At 41.7% G+C, this 24,258-nt stretch overlaps 2 protein-coding genes and 1 non-coding gene across 3 annotated transcripts; 1 reads left to right on the forward strand and 2 right to left on the reverse strand.

Annotated features, from left to right (window-relative positions):
• Window positions 1-1,183: 1,183 nt before the first annotated feature.
• On the reverse strand, window positions 1,184-12,965 carry LOC149280512 (tanabin-like). The gene is made up of 4 exons (XM_089500495.1): window positions 12,162-12,965; window positions 9,025-9,149; window positions 6,426-6,499; window positions 1,184-6,132 (listed from the first exon to the last, which is right to left on the reverse strand). The coding sequence occupies exons 1-4, from the start codon at window positions 12,963-12,965 to the stop codon at window positions 1,184-1,186; spliced, it is 5,952 nt and encodes a 1,983-aa protein (XP_089356621.1).
• Window positions 12,966-14,886: 1,921 nt separating this feature from the next.
• On the reverse strand, window positions 14,887-14,958 carry TRNAG-UCC (transfer RNA glycine (anticodon UCC)). The gene has a single exon. It is a non-coding gene; the product is annotated as a tRNA-Gly (tRNA).
• Window positions 14,959-18,934: 3,976 nt separating this feature from the next.
• On the forward strand, window positions 18,935-22,723 carry LOC149280514 (dnaJ homolog subfamily A member 4-like). The gene is made up of 7 exons (XM_089500496.1): window positions 18,935-19,066; window positions 19,877-20,069; window positions 20,268-20,372; window positions 20,715-20,942; window positions 21,460-21,690; window positions 21,858-21,958; window positions 22,502-22,723. The coding sequence occupies exons 1-7, from the start codon at window positions 18,935-18,937 to the stop codon at window positions 22,721-22,723; spliced, it is 1,212 nt and encodes a 403-aa protein (XP_089356622.1).
• The last annotated feature ends 1,535 nt before the right edge of the window (window positions 22,724-24,258 follow it).

Below are 24,258 nucleotides of genomic sequence, written 5' to 3' on the forward strand. Positions count from 1 at the left end.
TAGAGTAGGATCTCTTTGGATAACTACAACAAAATGCAATTATTTTCGGAATGATGGAAAAGGTAGAACAAAACTCAAAAAGATATTTCTTAGGGCGCTTGGTCAAAGAGCCGTATTGCGGGAAAAGATTTCGGATGTCCAGTCTACGCGCCACAAACATAGTAGTGTTTTAGAATGTACATGTGCTTCTTGTACTTGTGCCTACATGAGCACTAAGCTTAAATTCCATTTATCCCAACATAGCCACTAAAAAATATTTGGCCATTTTTAAAACTGATGAAGTGTCGCGTATGGCAGTGCTTTTTTGGAACGAAAGGTGGGAGCGTTCCATCTTTTTTCACTTGCTGTCTACACAACCCAAAGGCGTGATCTCGGGTCTTTTTGCACACGGGTCGGTAGTCGAGGGAAATGCTTAATAGTCGATTCACATTTCATCGGCAAAGCTGTAAAGCTAGAACTATATATTTAGCAGAGCAATAGAATACAGATTGTAATCAGTTCTAAAATGTTTTCGTAGAAATCAGTCTCAGATTATTGGATGTTCTTATTTTTTTATTGATAATAATAAGAACGTTTCAATGCAGTTCAGTGTTCTGGTCCTCTGATGAGTTTTAAAGAATTTCCCAAATGCAAACATCATATTATAGGTATACTCGAGACATGAAAGCTCTAGAGCCGCTACTATAAAGGCAAATATATGCAGTTTTGAGGCATGATCACTAAAGGCTAAAGTGCTAATTTTGGAGCCTTTTTTTTTTTTTAGCTCCAGAATTTCTTCAGAATCAGATAAGAATTTCACTTCTGTGACGCTGATAACCTTCTAATAAATAAAATGAAAAGCAAATAAAAATGTGGCTATAGCACAAAATATGAAATGCAAACTTATGCTAGCGGCCGATCGCGGATAATACCATGTACCATGCAAGACACACAATTTAAATGCTTCAAATAAAAAAACAATCAGTTATTCAGCTTTCAATTTGGTGAATTCACAGCAAATTTTTTTAGAAAATTGGCATCAGAGTCCTTGTTCGGTATTAAAGAAACGAATAAAACCCAAAGCCATCCTACAAATCATTTCCCCCAAACATTAAGCCGCCTCCAACATGCATGGAAGCCATTATTAATGGTATCTCAATGAACTAGGTACGTTCATAGCGGTGGGGATATAAATAGTCTCTGTTTAGTCGTCCGATGACCAAGAATTTTCATTCCCGTACTGAACCTTCATATCAGAGATACCTTCATAGATTTCATGACTTTGTTGGCTGGTTTCAGCAACACTTTCACCTGTGAAAGACGAGGTTTCGGGCTGATCACTAAAACTTTTATAACTAAGAGCGGCGTCTTCCACCAGCTTGGCAAATTGGCTTTCTTCAGCAGAGAGCTCATTTATTATGCTAGAATCTTTTGGTTGTGGAGGTTCTAACAAAGACTGGAATAGTCCTTCGTCTTTCCTTTCTGGCATAGCAAATGTAATGATTGAATCATGGAGGATCGCTTGCGTATGAATGTCTTCGCTTTCTTCCAATAATATGAAGCCCTTCTTAGCGCAGAGTTCATGCTCTGACCGTTCGCCGTTTGAATGACCGTTTAATACATTTTTGGCTGAATCAAGGTTTTCGTATGCTTGTAGACCATTCCCGTTCTCGCTGTCTTTGTTCAATTCAAATCCAGCGTTATCAATATTTTCTTTAAATGCATCTAATTCAGATGTATCATTTGAATCATAAGAGGAATTGCTGCTTTCTGTTACTTCTTCCTTCTCTTCATCTGTTGATCTGGTTTCCAAATCTACAATATCATTGGGAGCAGAGGCCGATCCCTCCAGAAATATATTTTCAACTTCTTTTGTCTCCTTGTCTTCTGAATTTTCCAACCCAACATTTTCGCGTTCTTTAGAACTTGTGGTGATTTCATCCGTCTCTTCCATTTCTGGATGTGTTTCCTCAGTGATACTGGTTCTGCCGATTTCCAGTTGAGAAGTCTCGCTGACTGTTGTTGCGTTAGGTGAGTTTTCATCAAAAGATCCAGATTCCTCACTTTCTGAAACACTATAACCAAGTTCCTCCACCTCTGTCTGTTCTTCCTGATGACTTATGTTATCTAACAGAACTGTGTCTAATGCTACACATTCAGAACTGATATTTTGCTGGTCATTTTCCTTAGCAACCTCTGGCATATCTTCTGCAAACTGACCATGTCCCTCACTGTTGTCTTTATCCAAAGCTTCATCAAGCTCAATTGGATCCTTAGTTTCCTTCTCCTCTTGGAATATATTGGTTTCTGTAGCTTGAACTTCAGGGGCTTTGTGTTGTGAATCATCTAAATCAATGTGGTCTTCACTTATGTCTTCTTCAGCTACCATGTTTGTCACTGAATTATCACGAAACTCATTGTCTCTTAAATTGCTTGTGTCCCGGTCTGGGGTATCTTTCTGTTGTTCTGTGTCAACGTCCAGAGCAGGGAAGCCATCTCCATCATTATAATCTTCTTCTTTTGCACTTAATTTAGCATCCAATTCTTCACTTTCTTCAATAGAACCTATTACAAATTCATCTGTCAGCAAACTATGTTTTCCAGACTCTTCTATAAGCTGTTCTTCATCATCTTGGGTAATGTTAACTTGGCCAGTTAATGTGACTGGTTCCTCAGATACATCTTCAGATTCATTGTCTAGGTTAGGTAGTGGGGTGGTGTCTGGCAAGGTTTTTTCTAAATGATAATCTTTATTGGGTTCAAATTCAGAAACCTCTTCTTGTGAATATATGGTTTCAGAGTTCTTATTGTCAATATCTTGAAGTTCCTTCTGTTGTTCAGCAGCAAGGCTCTGGGCTTCAGCAGCATCCTCCTCATTTTGATATTCTGCATGATCTACATCAAAAATCTCAGGAACGTCCTCAGCTGAAACCTCAGAAGAACATGTGTGCTCTACATGTTCCTTCTCTTCTTCAGCAACATAACTTTTAGTATTATCTTCTCCTTTGGGGTCTACATAAAAAACCTCAGTAGGGTGATCAGCTGGCTCCTCCAATGAACTTCCCTGCTCTTTATGTTGCTCCTGTTGTTCCAAAACATAACTTTGAACTTCATGCTCTGCAAGGTCTTTTTCATTTTTAAGTTCTGTGTGATGTACATCAATGATCTCCACAGGGTTCTCAAATGATGCCTCAGAATAATCTCTCTGCTCTTCATTCCCATCAATGATATTGTTCTCACCTTCATTCTCAGGGAGATCTTCAGTGATGGACTGGGCTGGGATTCCATCTTCTGCCTTGATATCATCCGCTTCCTTCACACTGTCAAGGGAAACCTGTGTGTTATTTTCTGCAATTATTTCAGATTTCTCAGAATCAGTTTCTTCCAACTCTTGGGCATCTTGCTTGGGTTCCTCACTATCCTCATTAGCTTTTCCAAGTTCAGGGATATTATTTGACTCAACAGATTCATTCGCTGGTGTAAGCAAATCTTGATTGTTGTCTTCGCTTAAACATTCTTCTGCTTTCTCGGTTTCCTCTATTTTCTTAATTTGCTCAATATCATTCTCTTCTATACTTTCATTACTATATTCCTCTTTTACAGTAAAATCTTCATGGACCCCACCGACGATATATTGATTTTCACTGGCTTCCAGCAAGTCTTTAGACAGCTCACCCTGTTCTTGCAATTCAGACTGATCACGCAAAGTGTCGTCCTCTGTGAAGAGAACTTTAGTCTCATACGTTATCTTCTCTATAAATACATTTTCCTGTTCTCCTCCTGCTTCATATTCGTTCTCCAATGATTGTTGGTCGCCTATATCTTCTCTTGCATTCTGGTCTTCTGTGGCATCATTTAGTTTTTCCTCCACTTCTCTTTCAAAATCATCATCGTTGTGGATTGTGTTTTCCAAAAGTTCATTTCCTTGGTCATTTATACCTTCATTGGAATCGTTTTTATCCAGTAACTCGATTTCCTCATGACTTTCATGTACCTCCCTTGTTTCCTGGAGAGATGTCTCTTCTTGGCTACTTTCCATAAGGCTATTAGACTGACTTAAGTGTTGATAACTCGCCTGTTGATGACTTTCTGCGTCCTCTGTTTCCACGTTAGCTTCTTGTGCTGTTTCTTTTACATGCTGATCATCTTGTTTAGCATAACTCAGTTCCTCAGCTACACCTTCAGAGAACAGTTGACTCGAAGCCTCTGAATCAACGATTCCTTGGCTGTTATGCTCCACGTCAACAAACTGGTTAGCATCCTCCTTTTCATAATTTACATTGAGAGTTTCTTTTCTTTCATCATCTTCATTGTGTAATTCTGAATGAATGACTTCTTGGCTTGGCGGTAAATCATTTGATTCCTCGAATGATTGGCTTGGTACCTCTGTAACATCACTTAACTGTTCAACGTGTTCTTCATACTCAGTTGACTGGATGGTCTCTTCCACGTTGCTCTCCCTTTCAGTTATGTCATGACTTTCTTTTTCAATGTCAGACAATTGATCTTCGTATTCGGACGTTGGCATTGGTTCAGCGTCACTTAGTTCGAAGTGCGTTTCTGTAACCAGTTTCACCTGTATGCTATCATCTTTAATTTCACTTAACAGGTTTGTGTCCTGCTTTAAGTCATCTAGTTGGTTAACTACATCATCAATATCAAAGGGCTGCTCGGCTTGCACATCAGTTAACTTGAACTGAACGTTTTTTTCAGTATCGCTTATACTTGGACTCATCTGTCCATCTTTTAATTTCTCATCACCCAGTTCAGAACTGTCTTCTTCTTGCTGCAAACTTCCCTCTTCAATGTCAAATTTGCCTTTAGGAACCTGCTGAAGGACGCTGAAAATCTGGGATTGTTGGATTGGTTCTTCGATATTTTGAATTGACTGACCATCATCGTCTGACAGTTGATGTTCCAGTTCTTTATTTTGCAGACTGATATTTTCTTGCTCTTCGCTGGGAACAACCACCCTCGCTTGATCATATTTGACTTGAATGCTGCCTTCAGGATCCAGAACCCATTGGGAATTTCCACTGATTAGTTGGTCAAAATCATTTGTACTCTCAAACGACTGAGGTCCTTGTGTATTATCTTCTTGATAGTGAACATATTCAGTTTCGGTAACAGAAGCTATTTGGAAATTACTTCCCAAAAGGCCTCCAACTGTTTGCCTTATGATTTCAGATACATTGTCGTTGTCACTCGAGAGCAGCTCAAAGTCTTTATCTTCATATTCGGTGCTTTGGAAAATAGTGATTTCTTGCTGTCGGCCATTTTCACTTACTTCTGGTGGGCATGCGTAATCAGTGTCTTTATCAAGCTCTTTTGCTTCCTGTTCAACAGCTTCATTTCCGCCATCTATCTGTGTATCCACGTGCAATTCTGCTAATTCCTGCTGGTTATAAGATATTTTCTGGTAACTAATGGCTTCACTAAGGATCTCTCTTTCTTCGGCCACTTCTGTGTTTTCAAACACTTTCTTTTGACTAACTATGTTTGGTAAGGAGTCATCCAACATCTCATGTTTTGGAACATCTTGAGGTTTAGGCTCCTCATTGAGTTTTTCATGAAACTGTTCCTCACGGCTATCGTTTTTTATCTCCAAGCTCTTATCGTCCTCCTGGACAAAGTCAGAAGTCAAAGATGACTCCAAATTTAGCTCCTTGAACTCAGAAATGGGCGCTTCGTGCTTTGTTGAAAATATTGAATCACGCTCATCTTTATTAAGAGATTTTTCTCCCTTCAGCTCTTTGTCTTTTAGAGGGTGACCGTTCTCGCTTAAGAATGTTGAGTCTCTTGTACCATTTACAGTCTTCTTATTATCCGCTTTGGATGAGCTCACAGAGTAGGAATTGAAAGATGATTCGATTTTAGTTTTCTGTTTCGAAGTTGCTGTTTTGGCAACGGGAGCTTTGGTGGTGTTCTGAGATTGAAGAACGGAGCTTACTTTCTGGAACTCTTTGGTAACAGGACTTGCCCTTTTCTGGGAAGTTTTCACATTCAGGAAGAGGTCGGTGGATGGTCGAAACACTTCGGTTTTCTCAGCGGTCCGCATTTTACCGGAACTCGGTCTGTATTCCCTGGGCGCAAGCTTCTTGCTGGCTTCGTTCTGCCTGCTTCTGTTGAAACTCTTTTGCCCCATCACTGAATCTAACATATAAAACGAGAAGATATTTTTCAATGCTTTAAATAGTTAATAAACCTAAGTTAAGAATTTAGTAACGATATGCGGCTGTTGTTGAGACGCAACAGGTTTGCTCAATGTGGACGTGTTCTCCGCTTTATCTTCCCTAAATCACATTCATTATTTCATGTTATCTGAAGCTGTTAAGGCTAACCTGTACAAAGTATCCTTAAAGGACCTCCGCAAATTTATTTGAGCTGTTTGAATTATCAAGTCGTAAACAAAATGTAGTCTGTAAAATATTAGCGGGATATCGTACCATTAAAAGTGTTAGATAGTTTGTATTCCATTCCTGAAGGGTAAATTCTTGTGCTCTCTGCTTCTAGAAGTGATCTAAGGAAGAAAAAAAAAAGAACAAAACTATGTAATAATCACAATATTTTACTTGATTTTATAATGTATAACATCAACAAAACCAATTTATAAATTAACACGATTTACAAATTAAACAGATATTATCTTAGCGCGGCAGGCTGGTAGTTAGTTTAGCTTTTTAACCAATTACATTTCTTAGTAGGCTTTTTTCCAGATTATTTTGATATTTATTTTTAGCATTTTTTGCTATATACAAGCCAAAGTTCTACTGAAAAAAAACTTGCTTTGTTTGAGGTGTACTTAATTTGGAAGTATGTTAAACACGCTTTTGAGAACTTCAATGGAAGAACTTCTCATTACCATAGACTGTTACAATATATTGTCCATTGAAATGCACACATGCAAGTTCTTTAGTCGGTCCTCGAGATGCCTAGCATTATTTAATCTATGGAAGATTTATTCCCCTCCCCCCCCCCTTGTGACTCAACCAACCCAATGACATAATGGCATGTCTCAAGGAAGAAACCCCGAGCCTCTTCACAAAATGGCTCGTATTATCATGCTAATGAATGTCCTGCTTTTGTTGGACGCCATCTGGAAGGCCCCAGAGAAATGGGGTGGGGGGCTTGTTGGAGGAGGAATGCGGATTTATAGCAAATTCCCATGGATAAAACGGCATATGAAAGAGGTGGAGAATATCTGACATAAAATGTATTCATTTGATATTTTTAGTTTTTCAGGATCCAGCAGCTCCCACGTTTTACAAATTATTTCTTAATTCTAAATGGACGGAGTAGATTTTGTCCGGGGCCAATCTTTTGTTGCTCCCATGGCTAATCTTTATGGGGACATCGTGTGCGTCTCTCCGATGATCTCACTTTCTGACTAACCCCTGCAGAGAAGTCCCTAGTTTTCCATTGTGAAATGTACAAAGGACATCCTTGGTTCATGCACACGAAATACATTACTGCCAACGCGCTCAGCTTCACGTAACTTAACGGTATTATAAACGCATACTAAAAGGGAAACAATAGCTAAAAGATTCAATTTTCCCGAAAAAGAAAGAGATTTTACAGTTCACAGGCTTTCAAAGATTTTCATGTATTTCTACCAAAAGCTCAGGTCCATTATTGTGTTTCTAGTTAGCAAGCCTAGGGGGAAGTAGTTTTGCTTGCACACTAAACTTCCTGCTCAGTCTTCGAGCAACTTCCTGTTCAATAAGAGCGTATCGAACGAGGAAAGAGCTATTTCAGAGGGGAAATCATCCATATCTTCTAGTCTGCTAGAATCTAGAAATGTATGAAGCATGATATATATATATATATAAAAAATGGTTGACATGTTCTTGGCAGGAGCGGCAAGTTACTTTTATTTAAATAAACTAGCTTGATGTATAAAAAAGTACAGTCAGCTTTTTGGGCTTATATTGTAAGTTCCGTAAAGGGTTAAAGGAATGTATTGGGAAAGTAACCGCTTCTATAAACACCTGGACAAGTTCCTTAGACTTGTTTAAAGATCAGACATTCTGAATTCTATTATAATTCTATTTTTAGTTACGTTTGTAGCCACTCGCTGACCGCTCGGCATAAACACCAGATTTCTCGTTAAAATACTTCATGCGGTTTTTTTATTACAATCACATATTTCATTCAGTCTTAATTTACTTTATGTGAGCGTTGACGTTGCACAGCGCTGCGGGGACATTATGATTTACCTGTAGCTGCGTTTTTATTTTTAGGAAGATGGAATTCTGGTTGTTCATCAGAACAACTTGGGGATTTATACCAATCTGGGGGTAAGTGGGAAAAAAAACAAAAAAACCCATATATCTATATATATATTTCTGGCACTTACTATCAGTCCTTCCATGTCATGAACTATTGCTATGTTTATTGTTGGGTCTTTGAGTAATTATGGATTTCAACTGTTTTGGGTAGAGACCCGCAGTCCCGTATTTTCCACCTAGTCCTGCTGAAGTCCCGCTGCTTGTGTCTTCACTGCTGAGTCCTTAGTTGACACGTCTCTAGATAACCAGAGAGTGTCTGCTTGTGTCTGTATATAATCGTGTAGGAGATGCGTCTCGGGTCCCGCCAACAGTTGGTGGAGTATGGCCGAGACGCAGATAATGGTTTCCTCTGTAAGGCCGTGTAAATGATTTACAATATTTTCTATATTTGATCTTCTCTCGGAATAATGTTTTAACGAATAGCTATTGATACGTTATTGCTACATTATTGTCTATTGAAAAAAGAGGTTAACTCCACTCTAGTTTGTTTGTGGAGTCGCTTTACAAGAGGAATTTATGTCCTTGAAGATGTCTTCTTACAGATTATGTTTAATATATCTTAAATGTATTGAGCCTGCTGTACATTAATGATCCAGATTATTCTGCTCAGAATCACAGCGGGGCTTCTCCTGATTCATTCTGATCTCTATTAGTTAGATTAGATGGCCCATCATTCTGAGATGAGGTTCGCAGGTCAGCCCGTATACATTCTGTGATATGGCATTGCCAGGAGATGCCCAAATGTGACGCTCGTTACCTGTAGGTGGCCACTTCTAAGCTCAGGGACATCTTCAGGTGCATGAGCTGCTGTCTGTCCTCAAGGACCTGCGCGATCTGGGCTCTCAAATCCTGCTTCTCCTTTTCCAAAGTTTCAACTTCAAACTGCAAAAAAAAAAAATAAGAATACTGAAATATAATCTTAATGGTTATATCCCATATTCCCGACTTTATGATTCAACATTGCCTCCCAACCTTAATTTTTTTAAGTTTAAAGATATTCTGGTGCAATTTGTGTCCCTTCACAGCCCCTATCTCATGTGATATCATTAAATGAGAGTAGAATCTGAAGGTGTCACTTCCAGATATTGCCCATTTACCCCCAAGATCCTGAGATCGGAGTAAAAACCCTGAGACTCGCTGGCAAATACCGATAGCTGCCAGATCGCAAGCATTGTGAAGAAAAATAATAATTAATAAAACGGTGCAGTTTATTCTCTTATAAGGTCACGGTGATCTAACAATAGGGATAGATAGGGAAACTAGTCTAATATTTTGTAATTATTAAACAACGTATATGATCTTTTAATACCCCTCCCAAAGAAATAACTACAGACGTCTATTTATTAATATAAAAGACCCAAATAAGTTTAATTAACTGTGGCAATGCTGTGTAACCCCCATGCCACTTAGCCACCCCTGTTTAGAGGTCACTTATGTCCGATTTGGTAGCATGTGTTTTCTCGTAACCCAGGTCACATAATAAGGCTAAGTGGCCTAAATCAGGTTACAGTCACTAAAGAATCAGCCATCTGCCGGCCTGCTCCATAATTCAGGACAAATAAAACATCTGCTTCCTTTTGCTATGTAATCCAGTTAATGCATAGCCCTGCACCCGCTGGAGGTCCGCGGCCCCCTCTCCCTGCTTAGTCAATGTTCCTGCTTTTTATGATTACTGATGAGTCAGGACTCGTAACGTTGTTTCGTCCGCAGCGAGCCGTAAATGTATTTAGCAGTGAATGCGCTTTGTGTTATTTCAGGCATCGTCTCAGCTGCTTTATCATTTGCAATTCCATAAAGAAACTTGCAGTGTTTCCAATTAGACTCTCCCATTATACCACTAGACTGTAAGCTCCTTGGGACAGGGTCTGCCATTATACCGCTAGACTGTAAGCTCCTGGGACAGGGTCTGCCATTATACCGCTAGACTGTAAGCTCCTTGGGACAGGGTCTGTCATTATACCGCTAGACTGTAAGCTCCTTGGGACAGGGTCTGCCATTACACCGCTAGACTGTAAGCTCTTGGGACAGGGTCTGCCATTACACCGCTAGACTGTAAGCTCCTTGGGACAGGGTCTGCCTTTATACCGCTAGACTGCAAGCTCCTTGGGACAGGGTCTTCCATTATACCGCTAGACTGTAAGCTCCTGGGGACAGGGTCTGCCAGTATACCGCTAGACTGTAAGCTCTTGGGACAGGGTCTGCCATTAGGAGAGGATCTAGTGTCTGCAGAGCTGCCCCTGCCAAATGAATGATGCAGCAAATTCTTCCAGTCCCCAGCTGTATCCGGCACCCACGCAGCTCCTGTCCAGTCCAGTGTACAGGGCCGGTTTATGAACCGGAAGAGCCAGTTATGTATCAGCACGACCCACGATGATAATAGATTAATCATAAACCGCTGTTTTAATCACAATGATACAGACTGTGGCCCCTGGCTGTAATTATACCCTCCCCATATCAGCCCAGGGGCACCACCCTGTCATCACTGTGCCTGGTATGTCATGGGCAAATGCTGTTACCATTTATACCCCCTACAACTGGGCTGCTTTTGGAACTTTGTATATTAAACCAAATATTCCATCCAAGGGACCATGAACGATTTAAAGACACATTTACCTAGTTACAACAAGTTACCAAGAATAATACGATTTCCTTTCGCAAATCCTAAACGCCTGGCATTGGGATGACATAGTAGGCAAACAAATGCACCGACACTGCTTCCCATTATAAGTGTTTATGTGTTACGAGCCCTTATTGCCCCTTTAAACAGCCCACAGTATACCTCCTGTCTCCGCCAGCGTACATCATAGTGGGGTTAATTCCCATGACAATGCTTTTAAATGCCGAGTTACTTTCCCAGACACAGCTGGTGGTTACATATGGGATCCATATAGATTTGGGAGTATTGTGTACACCGCGGGCTAATCATCTGCAACAAATCAATAAAATCAATAAAACCCCCTTAAAAGCTTTCTAGGAATGACAAAGGAAAATATTTATCGTTAGAATTGATATCGCAACTTTGTAACCACAGATCGGTTTATGATTTACCATTCATTTCTATATGGTAGTAAACATTAAAGCGATCTTAAAAGTCTGTGTTTATAACAATTGTGATAGAAACATAGAATTTCCAGCAGATCGGCCCCATTCGGCCCATCTCGCCTGACGTAAGGACTCAAGCCTTAATCACTCGTTGGTCTCGTCTTAGATTCAGGAGCCATGTGCTTATCCCATGCGTGTTTAAATTCTCCCACTGTGTTAGCCTCTACCACTTCTGCTGGGAGGCTGTTCCATTTATCTACTAAGCTTGTAAAATGTAAACAGATATTGTTTTTGCATTTGAAAGATTAGGGCTATCTTTGAAACATTGACCAGCAATATCATTAACTTAGAGCACAATATCCCGGTGGCAAAGTATGTCATCGTAAATGAAAACAACCCAGCCTCTAACTGAGTACGGGGAGAATCAACTAAGCAGTGTGAATGATAGAAATGAATAATTATTCTGTGGAGTTCCGTACTTGATCATTTCTTCTCTACTCTTTATAGTTTAGCCTCATCCCCCATGGACCAGCGGATAAAGGGGCAATATTTAGTTAATTGTATGCTAGTAAAGTAATCATAGGACTATTTTTTGGTGTTAGGGCGCAATTTGACTATTTTGGAGAACGAAGATAACTAGGATTCTCCTTCAGAACTTGGCCAAAAAGATTGTTATTGTCGTTAGATCACCGGGAGACACTGGAATACACTTGGTGTTGCGACGTGGTTTGATTTGGAGAATTAGTGATTCTTACTCTTCGTTAACTCTGTGTGTGCCACTGGACTGGAGCATATTGTATTGGGTGTCTGCTCTGGCTTGGTGATTTGGGGTCACATGGTTTAGTTACTCACCTGTAGCCTTGTTCCTTCTTCCCGCTGTTCCTGCCACTGTTTGGAGAGGAGTTCCTCCAGCATCTCTTTCCGCATCTTCAGACTCTGCAGCTCTTTATCCAGGTTATGGAGGAGCATCTTGCTCTGTCTGTTCTCTTCCTGCACCTTTCGCAGGTTTTCGTTGGCTTTAGTCAAACTGTTCTCCAGAGCTGACACTTCGCTCTTGTACCCTTCTACTGCCCCATGCCAGATCTCTGAAAGTTTCTTGGCATAATCATCTACATCCACTGGCTGAAATGCTACAGGAGCTACCCTGAAGTTCTCCAGTCTCTGGGAGAACTGGGATATTTCTTGCTCCATCAGCTCTTTTTCTTCTTCATGGACCTTTACAATGTCCTCCAACTCTTCCTCCAGTTGGAGAAGTCTTTCTTTCAACCAGTTCTGGGCTCTCACTTCTTCCTCCAGCACCTTCTTGCTTTCAGATAACTCCTTCTTGGCGTCTTCTTGCGCTTGCCTTTCTTGTAGACACCTTTCTTTGATGAATTCTATCTCCTCGCAGATGCTGTCTCTGGCCATTTCCGCTTCGACCATCTCTGCGTAGCTCTCATCCATCGCTCTTCTCAGTTTGCGCATTTCATCGTGAAACTTCTTTTTCCAGCACCTTTCAGACTTGGTGCTCTTCAAGTGATGGATCTCTGCCCTTAGCGATTCATTCTCTTCTTCCAGAGCTTTCACCCGGGATAGATAAGCTTCTAGTCTTTTGTTGAGGGTCCACATCTGGGTAGATTCTTCTCCCAGCGATAGAGATGCAACGTAACTTTCCATCTTCTCTCTCGCAACGTGGACTGTTTCACAATGAAACTTTGCAGCCTCTGAATGACCACCAGTCAGGGGGTAGTTTGTACTGGATGAGTCTTACTGAGTGAGTGAGACAGCAGTGAAAGTGACTTAAGGAGTCCCTTCGACTTATTCATATGCATGATCTGGAATGGAAGTGGGAGGTACCCCCCCCCCCACACACACACACACACTCACTCCCACCGTTATTAACCCACTACTGTAAGGGATGTGGCTATCCAGATCAAATCAGCTGTCACAGCAACACAATTTGAAGTTCTTCAGATACACATAAACCAGCGATTTGACATTAAAATTTTATAGAATAGGCGGACAAAGTGTGCGTTTAGTTTATTTTTCTCTAGAAACCATCTCCTCTCATTCTCAACTTATAAAAATGTGAAATATCCCAGACCTGTTCTATTTACAAAAAAAGACACGCAACACTTTTAGTATATTTAATATATTTTATCTAGCAAATTTGAATTCTTTACTGTCTTCATAAGACAGGCTTTTAAGTTAAATGTATTAAATGTCACGGATTAAATTCATTACTATAACGGTCTATCCCAATTATGTATTAGCACGTTCTCAATTATAAGCGTAGGAGGATATTTTTATTTTATTATTATTGTTTTAGTATATTTGTGGTTGTTGTTATTATTATTGTTATTATTATTATTATTGTATTATAGTTTTAGTATATTTGTGGTTGTCGTTATTATTATTGTTGTTGCTTATTATTATTATTATTATTATTATTATTATTATTAAACCTTTCCCTAATCAGTATAACAATATTTTTTTATCTATAATGGGTACAATTTTTGTAAAGGAGCGGCATATATATATATATATATTATATGTATATATGTGTGTGTGTGTATATATATATATATATATATATATATATATATATATATATATATATATATATATTGCTAGCATTTATTCAAGTTTTTCGTTCTTTTAGCTCATCGGAAATAGGAATGTTATATTGATGATCTTTTTGCTCCCTCTTGTGGTCAGGGGGTTTCCTTACATGGGAGATCTGAGATTCCTTGTTAGCCAGTAGAATAGAAACATACCGTAAATCTTGAATGGAGGATAACTCAGCACTCATAGTCGCTTGTTTTCCTGCTGTAAAGACTCAAAGCTGAATCAGTCGTTGGTCGCGGATTAGATTCGGGAGCCATATGTCTATCCCATGCTTTTTTATATCTCCTCGCTGTTTTACCCAATACCACTTCTGCTGGGAGGCTGTTTCACTTATCTACTGCCAAGCAAATGAGGGAGTAGGCACTCTTTAGCTTGGTAGATCTGGGGGACATCACCCTTCATTATTTTAAAATGTATTTTGGAGAAACAGAACCTTTGTCCTGTTGGTTACTGTTAAATCTACCTTATAATTAGTAATAATATCTTGATGACCATCTTTTGGCAGGTTTCCTCCTCTCCAAGGATTAAATAGAAATTTATTTTTGCTGTCACACCTCGTACTACGAAATGTTTTGTCACTAGTGTTTTTTAAAAGAAAGATAGAAACTCATTACAGAGTCAATTAGAGGGAAGTAGATAAGTGGAACAGCCACCCAGCAGAAGTGGTAGAGGGTAATACTGTGAGGGTATTAAACATGAATGGGATAGACATATGTCTCCTGAATAAGACGAGACCGACGACTGATTAAGGTTCGAGTCTTTACAGCAGCAAAAATGGGCGACTAGACGGGGGCCGAATGTGGCCGATCTGCCGACAGACTCTGTTTCCATGTTTTAATAAATTGGTGACAACAAAATAAAAGATTTCTCCTCATCCGAATACATTTCCAAATACTTTATTAGAGGAATCTAGTTTGTGGTTAATTACAGTAATAATAATAAGTTCTGCAAAGAAAACAAAAAATCCAGATGCGATGGCCGGGAATCGAACCCGGGTCAACTGCTTGGAAGGCAGCTATGCTCACCACTATACCACCATCGCAGGTGGGAGTTGGGGGCTCCCTGGAAACATCAGCGTATCCCACGGCAACACTGAGAACCTTCTATGATCCTCTGCCTGACTTCATCGTTAGCACAGAGGATGGTAAAAATACCAGGAAAATCCCCCGATTTTTGTTAACATTTTTAAGATTCTACAATTCTCTAAACAGGCAGAAAGCTGCAGTAACAAGCTCTCTAAAACATTGGGAGGGGAGTCTGTGGGTGTCAATTAATGTCTGGGGATAAGTTTGAGATAAGCGGAACAGCCTCCCAGTAGAAGTGGTAGAGGGTAATACCGTGAAGGTATTTAAACATGCATGAGATTAAGGTTTGAGTCGTTACAACAGGAGAAATAGGCGACTAGAGGGAGAGAATGTATCTGATCTGCCGGCGGGTGCTGTGTCTGTCGGTATATCTTTGTACGTATTGGAAACATTTAAAGATGAATATCAAAATGATACAAACGGCAACAACCCAAAGTGTGATCATCAAACAGAGGCACTGTGCCTACTGCCCACTCTGTCTGCCGGCATGCTCACTCTGACACCGTGCCCACTCTGTCTGCCGGCATGCTCACTCTGACACTGTGCCCACTCTGTCTGCCGGCATGCTCACTCTGACACTGTGCCTACTCTGTCTGCTGCCATCCTCACTCTGACGCTGTGCCCACTCTGTCTGCCAGCATGCTCACTCTGACACTGTGCCTACTCTGTCTGCTGCCATCCTCACTCTGACACTGTGCCCACTCTGACTGCTGCCATCCTCACTCTGACACTGTGCCCACTCTGTCTGCCGGCATGCTCACTCTGACACTGTGCCTACTCTGTCTGCTGCCATCCTCACTCTGACACTGTGGCCACTCTGTCTGCTGCCATGCTCACTCTGACACTGTGCCTACTCTGTCTGCTGCCATCCTCACTCTGACACTGTGCCCACTCTGTCTGCTGCCATCCTCACTCTGACACTGTGCCCACTCTGTCTGCTGCCATGCTCACTCTGACACTGTGCCTACTCTGTCTGCTGCCATGCTCACTCTGACACTGTGCCCACTCTGTCTGCTGCCATCCTCACTCTGACACTGTGCCCACTCTGTCTGCTGCCATGCTCACTCTGACACTGTGCCTACTCTGTCTGCTGCCATGCTCACTCCGACACTGTGCCTACTCTGTCTGCTGCTATGCTCACTCTGACACTGTGCCCACTCTGATGCGATGCCCACTCTGATGCGATGCCCCTACAATCTTTACAAGGCTTTACTTTATGAAGTGTGGGGGATGCACACGTTACGGCCCCTGATGCCCCCACTATAGTGTAATGCATATTAAAGTAACCCCCATGCTCTGTGAGTGCTTTAATGTGCATTTGCTAACATTTTTATGGTCCAACGATTCTTGCCACTGATTGGCTGCGGGAACGTGCTGCTGGCTGTTGGTACATCACACCCACATCACTGCCAAAGACAAAAGCTGGAGAGGGGGCAAAGGGGGAAAATACATATTTGGGGGAATCAGCAGAATGCATAGGGAGGCATCTCTAGATTGTAAACTCCTGTGTGCAGGGCCCTCCTTATCATACCTGGGAACTTCTGGGCTACGCGGAGCCTTCCCTTGCGGGATGTGGCCAGGTGTACCCATTGTACACTGCTACGGATTATGATGGCACTATATGGAATAATAATAATAATTCGTAAGGGAGACATTTAAAGGGACGTCTCAGCTGTAACATCCACTGGAGTGCATATGATGGGTGGGGGGGGTTGGGGGGTTCCCTTTAAAAATGCAAACTAAATTCGGGCATACATTTAAATTTAAAAAGAATTCAGAGGAAAAGTTCCAGGATGTGAAGTTTTCACAGGATTTTCCTCCAAAGTAAATGAATATTTCATAAAATTCAGTGTCAGAGGCCAGCTCATGAATATTCAATGAGTAGAGGTAATTATGTATATGCAAATGCGAAAAGGCGGGGCAGTGAGAAGGTGAGGGACAGGAGTCTTAGAAGCGGGCGGTGTCAGTGGAGGCTTTGCCTGGCCGGCAGGCGTGGCTCTGCTTCTAGAGAGTTCTCAAGACAAGGCGGGAGATTAGAACAGCAATATTTCAGAGGAATATTTCATGAGGTGGGCGGAGCCTAATGTCTCCGCGGGGCGAGGTCAGGAAAAAGCATGTGAATTGCTGGGGAAGAGGGCGCGGCCGGGGGCGTGATTTGTGCTTGTCACTGGTGGTAGGGGAAGAGATAGGCGTGGCTGTGCTTCCAGAGAGTTCGGGGATGGCTGTGACTGACCGTGTGTCGCCGAGTGACGCGGGTTTTTGGTGACAGTGACAGGGGAGGCGAAGCCGGGCAGAGGGGTCTGGTACAGGTATGCCTACTTGTCATGTAACCTGCCTGTGGCCCTCTAGTGCCAGGGGCCTGCAGAACCCTGCGGGGTCACCTCAAGAGTTAACCCCCCCAAGTATTCCTTTAACACTTTCAGTGCCAAGTGGTTGCACACCTCTCCCTTTACCATTCTGGCACTGAAAGGGTTAGTTGAAGCACCCCGTCCCCTCTAGTTACCCTATCAGTGTCAGAGGAGAGGAAGTAGAAAATGTCTCTGAAGAGCTTGCACTCTACCATTCCATATGCTTGGTCCCTGGGAATGCTCATGAGCTCTCTTAAATACTAAAAATATAATATTAAAAATTCACATTAACACCTTGTGTGCCGGCTGAAGGTCAAAGTAAGTTATATAATATATATATATATATGTGTGTGTGTGTGTAGATTTAGATTGTAAGCTCACGCAGGGCCCTCAGAAGCCCACCATTCCTGACAGGAAATTTGTATAAAACTGTCATAAGGTTAGATGGCTGGCGGGCCGGTGCTTCTGATGTGACTGTATTAGTGTATATTGTACAGCGCCGTGGAATTTGTTGGCATTTAATACATAAAAGATAAGTAATTTATTTGTATTTATAGTAAATATGTATGTGTGTGTGTGTGTGTTTATGTATCTGTGTGTGTGTGTGTGTGTGTATATGTGTGTATGAAAGTCAGTAATGACTGAAACGTCGACTTGACTTTGAATAAAATGAAATTGTCAATTTAAAGACCTGGAGTGCTGACCATCTTTTTGAAAGTGTTTTATATGTGTGTATGTGCGTTTGTGTATATATGTGTGTATGTGTTTGTGTGTACGTGTGTGTGTATGTGTATATGTACGTGTGTGTACATTTGCTAACAATCTGTAAGTGTAACATTGTTCACGTGTGTTTGTGTACATGTCACTTTTTTACATGTTAAATACATAGCATTGGAAAGCCGCGTGGCGTTTGTATTATCCTTTAAGCTGCTTTTAAGGCTCTTGATCCGTGTCTGAACAGATTCCAAACTCTTCCTCCCCGTCTTGAAGTTTTGTTGCCAGTGGGAAAGTTTCCCTGCACCTTACGGTCAGAGTCCCTCCTCGCTCCCGGGAATATTCTGGAAGGGTGGCCAAGGACTCAACGCACCCTTTCCAGGTTAACCTAACTCTCTGCCCCTCCCCCCGCCGGCCAGTTCCGAGAAGACATTCCTGTTACTGAAAAGCTGTAAAAAAAAAAAAAAAGTCAGATTGTGTGTAAGCTCCTTAAAATGCGCTGGCTTGGCAACATGATGTATAGGGGGTATATTAATGAGAAGCCGCACACTCAATGCGTAGCCTCTGTAATGCCCCTAGTAGATTGCTAGCTCTGCAGAACAGGATGTGAATCTTCTCTGAAGAGTGTGTGGGAATTTTGTTTGCTGACAGACACAGACCTACCAGCGACTTTTGCATTCTATTTTGCTTGGCGTATCCTAACACGAGTTAGTCAGCAGACAGATGTTTTGTTTGTGTAAGTGTTTTGTTCAATAAAGTATTATTTGTTGAAATATAGGAATATAGATCTAATGGCGGAACTTCACCCTCGTTTTTGGGTTTTATCTAATCATTTGGGGATATGTCTTCTGTGTTTGCAGGACGAGTAGCAATGGGGAAGGAGACCCGGTACTACGACCTATTAGGGGTGCGACCGACCGCATCGAGCGATGAGATAAAGCGTGGCTTCCGACGCATGGCCTTGAAGTATCATCCAGACAAGAACCCCGATGCAGGCGAGAAGGTGTGGCCTAACTACAAACCGTAGCGGCGCTTTAATGAGTTCCTTGTACCAAGGTGGAGCGGTGGATGGTTGGAGGGATAAGGGATATATATATATATATATATATATATATATATATATTGTGGTAAAGTGGTGGATGGGATATATATCTCACCTGGTTTCCTCAGCCAGGCACGGTAGCAAACCCAGGAGCCCTCAGGTGAGGCTTCCTATGCTCATTACTGGGGAGGAAGCCTTAAAAGAGAGGGCTGTTGGGTTTGCAGGGTGGAGGAGGGACTGAGGCAGGGAGCAGCTACGGCCAGCGCTGCAGCCCACCAGGTATGAGGTTTTACCCATGGACAACCTGTTACTTTGCTTTGTGCCAGACCGTAGGCTTGTAGAGAGGTATCCGGATGTTTAGTTAGAGCCGGACAGGCTTAGAGTTTGTTTTATTTGCAAGGTGCTCTGTGCCTACAGCATCCAAATAAACACGCTTTGCTGCCCCATGTGTGAACTGTCCCCTACAATATATATATATATATATATATATATACACACACACACACACACATACATTAGCTGTATATCAGAGTTGTGCAGAGATATCATTGGAGCTATCATGAGAAAGCAATGGAGTTTAATGTTTGTCCTTTCCAAACACCGTGTGTAATGTCATTGGGCGGTATACTGCGGGTCTGGGAATATGGCGGGCGAGCTTCTAGACTAATATACTTCGCTCTCCCTGGTATAACGTTTTCCGTGTGAAATGTTCTTGTTTAACCAAATAGAAATTGCTATTAAAAAAAAACGTTGGCGTTTTCTTTCTTGCAGTTTAAGCAGATTTCCAAGGCGTACAAGGTGCTCTCCGATAACCAGAAACGAGCTTTGTACGACCGGGGAGGGGAATCTGCGGTGAAACCTGGCTCTGCCGGAGGAGGAGGATGCCCTAATTCAGCCATGCCTAGCGTATTCGACCTGGTCTTTGGGCGACGAGCCAGGGCGCACTCGCAAAGCGGAAGGAGAGGTTAGTGTCCTCAGTTCATAAATTGCTTTACAAAATGGTTCATTTACCTAAAACTATGGTTTTACTATTTACATTCTACATAAGTTTTTTATTTATTTATACTTATTAGTTTTGTTATAGCGTGTTAAATATATGCTCTGATTTTGTGAAATTGTGTAACTAAAGTTACGTTTGACCCAAATCTCCATCATTCTTCAGGAAAAACGGTTGCTCACCATCTCCCTGTATCTCTGGAGGATTTGTGTAACGGAACAACAAGAAAGCTTTCACTTCAAAAGAACATCATTTGCCCGAAGTGCAAAGGTATGACCCTTCTCTGTATCTCCAAGACGACAAGAAATCAAACGCTGGGTGTACTGGAGAGCTGATGTAATCAACCGCAGAATTATATCTGCTGATAATAATAGCCATTTTATGCATTAAATATCCACTCTGCTTGTCCTCTGGAATGGTTCTCGTAGGTGAGTTTGAGATCAGGGAGTTATTTAGCCTCTGGGGTTAAGAGTTACACTTAGCCCATAAAAGAAAGAAAAAACAATACATTGTTGCCACCTTTGAAACTGGGCCAGTTAATATCTTTGCAGTGGAGAAGCCGATTATAACATTAGAATGCCTCCATATTGATTGTTGCATTTTACGGATCAGGTTGTGGAACCCGGCAAGGAGCCGCTGACAAGTGTGCCAAGTGCCACGGGATTGGTATGGAGGAACAAATCTTTGAACATTTACCCGGAGTGGTTCACTCAATACGAACTATGTGTACGGAGTGCCAGGGCCAAGGCGAGTGTGTCAAACCACAGGACCACTGTCATGTGTGCAACGGCAGGAAGGTGACTAGACAGAAGAAGATCTTGACCGTGCACATAGACAAAGGTTGGTGCGGTCAACAAAACTTACACGTTAATACACAACACATTACAGCTAACTTTTGCAACTCCCACAGTCCCCATAATACATAGCCATCCAGAAGGCTGTTGGGAGAGTCCTTGGGCTAAACATTGGCAAACCACTGTTGCGTAATACAGTTCTACGGTAAAAAATGTACTACGGATGCCAGATTCCAATGAAGGGCTAGTCGTATATTTTGTGTTATGTCTCTTTGAAGACCATTGGCTAGAATGTTGTGGGCAGATGAATTAGGGTACTGCGCTGGAGGCTAGAAGATGCTCATGACCCAGCAACACTGTCCACTTGTACTGTTTTCACACGTTGAAAACCTGTTACTCCTAATTTGCTCATCTCGTCACCTTTCAACTACCAAGGGATCTATAACTGAAGGAAGAACTCAAGGCACTGCTAGCTTTGAATTACAGGATTAGACAATGGGGTGTTACTCTGCTTGGAATCTTGATGGAATTTGTAACAGATCTGTTTCTGGCCTTCTCTGCAGGTATGAAGGGTGGACAGAGAATCATATTTCATGGTGAGGGTGACCAGGCTCCTGGATTAGAACCCGGTGATGTAGTTATTGTTTTGGAGCAAAAGGCACACCCAGTCTTCCAACGTAAAGGTCACAATCTGATCATGAAACTGGAGATTGAGCTGGCGGATGCTCTCTGCGGGTGCAAACAGAGGATTCGGACCCTGGACGGCAGGACCTTGCTGGTTGCATCTCAGCCAGGTATGGTGTCTAACGTCACACCAGCGCCAGAGTTATGTTTGCATTATGGGCCAGCACATCCCGTTTTCAGGGTCACAATGCAGACCATAGGGACAGATGTTGAATGGTGTTCATCCAAGCTTTAGATCTTTAACATTTTTAAGCAAAACCCCTCTGCTTTCCCATAGGTTATGTCATCAAGCCTGGAGACGTTAAATATATTCCCAACGAGGGGATGCCCGTATACCGAAGTCCATTTGAAAAAGGAAACCTTATTATACAGTTTCAGGTAAATAGCACAGAGTATGATCAATTGGCCTAATTTATTTCTGAATGAACAGCAGCCAAATGGAAGTCATGGAGACGCATTCTCTGCATAAATAACATATAAAGCTTCAAATTATGTAACTTGTAGACACTACCTCTCCTTCCTATCAGGTATACAGTCCCTTCTTTACCATCATGCCGCAAGTATCCACCCTCTCCTTAAACGTAGCTGCTATGTTTAAGTACATGGAAGGGAAAATGTTTACAAAATGGTTACAAGCCATCATGTAGTTTAAATTGGCATGTAAATCACACGTGGATGCAATGTTCAGTAAACAGACAGGGTCGAAATTGTAACAGACTTGGAATCTTACCAATGGGGTGAAGCAGTATTAGTGAAGAGGAGCATTGACTTTGAAGGGAAATACGGGATCTTAACGCACTGAAATACATATCCGACTCAAGTGACATATAGCAGATACCTTCACAATTACTGATGTATCAGTGTTTGTTTAACTGTGTTCCGTGAAAGAAAATCACTCGGGTTTGATATATCATTTATCAGGTGAGGTTTCCAGAACCCGGCTGGATTCCCATGGAAAATCTGCAACAGTTACATACATTATTTCCATCCCCAACTGAGCCAATCACAAATAAGGTTCCAGAAGAAGTCTCTCTGTCAGACTTTGACCCGCATGAAAACCAGAAGCAGCGGTGTAGGCGAGAAGTCTACGATGAAGATGAGGAAGACCAGCCTTGGTCACAGGTCCAATGTCAAACCTCTTAATCCAAACAACTTTCATTTTATTTATTTTTTTTTTCCAGTTTTTTTTTTTTTTAAAGGAAGGAAGGAAGTTATTCAGAGATCTGGGCGGATGCTAATTTTTGTGTTACGAATAGAAGCCCCTCTTGGTGATTTTGTGGAAGCTTCAGAAAATGGAGACTGTGGCCTCTCCAGCGACACTTTGGTGGTCCTCATCAAGCAATGTATAGCAGAGCTAGTACACCATTTTGGTTCGTCGAGTGGTCCCGCTATCATGACATCCATTGGAGACATGAATGCTCAAATGGCGCTGCCTCCTCAGAGTGTTTTAGATGTAAAATTGCTAATCTTTTCGAGTGGCAAGACCATCATGGGTGCTGTGTTTCATGGAAGAAGGACCTTAAGTGTTCAATCCTTACAGATTTTTATAATTTCTTTAAAAAATTACCCAGCTTTTCACTTTAGTTAGGATGCGAGCCTCACGTGGATGGTTACAAGCTATTTACCTGGCTGCTTAAGTATCCAAAACCACGTAATTTCTCCTACTGACCAAATAAATCCAGATAATTTATGGAGACAATAAGCGTTATTGCACTAAAAACCTCGTTTTGTCTGTACTGCTCTGTGTTTTGTAACCAGGATTCTATTCCTCTGTCGTAAGAGACTCCTGGATATCGGCATAACGGGGTTCTCTGCGACTTTAATCTGGGCAACTTCTTCAGGAGCTCTTTTCTCAATGGTGCTGACCCTACCAGTGGACCCTGAAGCCCCAGTGGCTGACAATAGGCTTTCTTTATCAAAGTGAATAAAGAGTTCTTTATTAAATATGGTTCCTTTTTTTTCTCTTCTCGAGCTCTGTCGCTCTCTCTCCTTTGACGAAAAGCCTTTGTTTTTTTTACACTTGCCCTCAAAATAGGGTATTGTGAATGCTGGACGAATGTTAAAAATAGAGTAAGCGTAGCCAGAAAGAAAAATAAGGAGTTTGTGATAGTCTCTGACTCTATTCCTAGACCTCAAAATAAATAAATAACCACTTAATAGGAGACAGAAGTAACTAGTCCACCCAAATGATTGATAAACCTCCATGGTAGCTGACTAATAGTCACAGACTAATAGTTATGGTACAGAGCACAGCATTCTGATGAGGTAAATGAAGCTAAGAGACGAATGAAGTTCTTCTGGATGGACTGTTACTGATCATATGTCCTTCCAAGCCAATTCTCTCAGCTCAACCATCAAAAGCCATGAAAAACGTTTCAGGACGCCTGCAATCGGACTACAATTGAATAAATATTCCAACAGTGCGTTGTGTATTGTCTTGTAAATCTGTTGGATTCGTGGCCCACTCAACAGAATGCTGGAATATCCGGAGTCTGGTAATGCATTCTTTTCACTGTCCAGCAGTTTATTAAATTGTAAAGGTAAGTTTCAGCACATTACCCATGGCATTACGGTTGATTCGTTAACGTGAGCCCGCACTTTAGTGGGAATTGTTTAATGGATTGTAGATACCGAGGGATGGTCCTCTCCTGGTCCAGAAGAAGAGACAGTGCCTGCCT

Source organism: Sceloporus occidentalis, unplaced genomic scaffold (assembly GCF_023333645.1).
Source record: "Sceloporus occidentalis isolate IW3139 unplaced genomic scaffold, rSceOcc1.0.p SCAF_155, whole genome shotgun sequence".
Taxonomy (NCBI): Eukaryota; Metazoa; Chordata; class Lepidosauria; order Squamata; family Phrynosomatidae; genus Sceloporus; species Sceloporus occidentalis.

What these genes read in the sequence shown, in the direction of transcription:
- LOC149280512 (XM_089500495.1), bottom strand. Translation starts at nt 12,965, where the DNA reads ATGGAAAGTTACGTTGCATCTCTATCGCTGGGAGAAGAATCTACCCAG. An exon ending in AAGAAGGAACAAGGCTACAG is followed by an intron (nt 9,150 to 12,161) that starts GTGAGTAACTAA and finishes TTTTTTTTGCAG; the next exon opens with TTTGAAGTTGAAACTTTGGA. An exon ending in TTAGAAGTGGCCACCTACAG is followed by an intron (nt 6,500 to 9,024) that starts GTAACGAGCGTC and finishes TTTCTTCCTTAG; the next exon opens with ATCACTTCTAGAAGCAGAGA.
- LOC149280514 (XM_089500496.1), top strand. Translation starts at nt 18,935, where the DNA reads ATGGGGAAGGAGACCCGGTACTACGACCTATTAGGGGTGCGACCGACC. An exon ending in GCTGGTTGCATCTCAGCCAG is followed by an intron (nt 21,691 to 21,857) that starts GTATGGTGTCTA and finishes GCTTTCCCATAG; the next exon opens with GTTATGTCATCAAGCCTGGA. An exon ending in ACCTTATTATACAGTTTCAG is followed by an intron (nt 21,959 to 22,501) that starts GTAAATAGCACA and finishes ATCATTTATCAG; the next exon opens with GTGAGGTTTCCAGAACCCGG.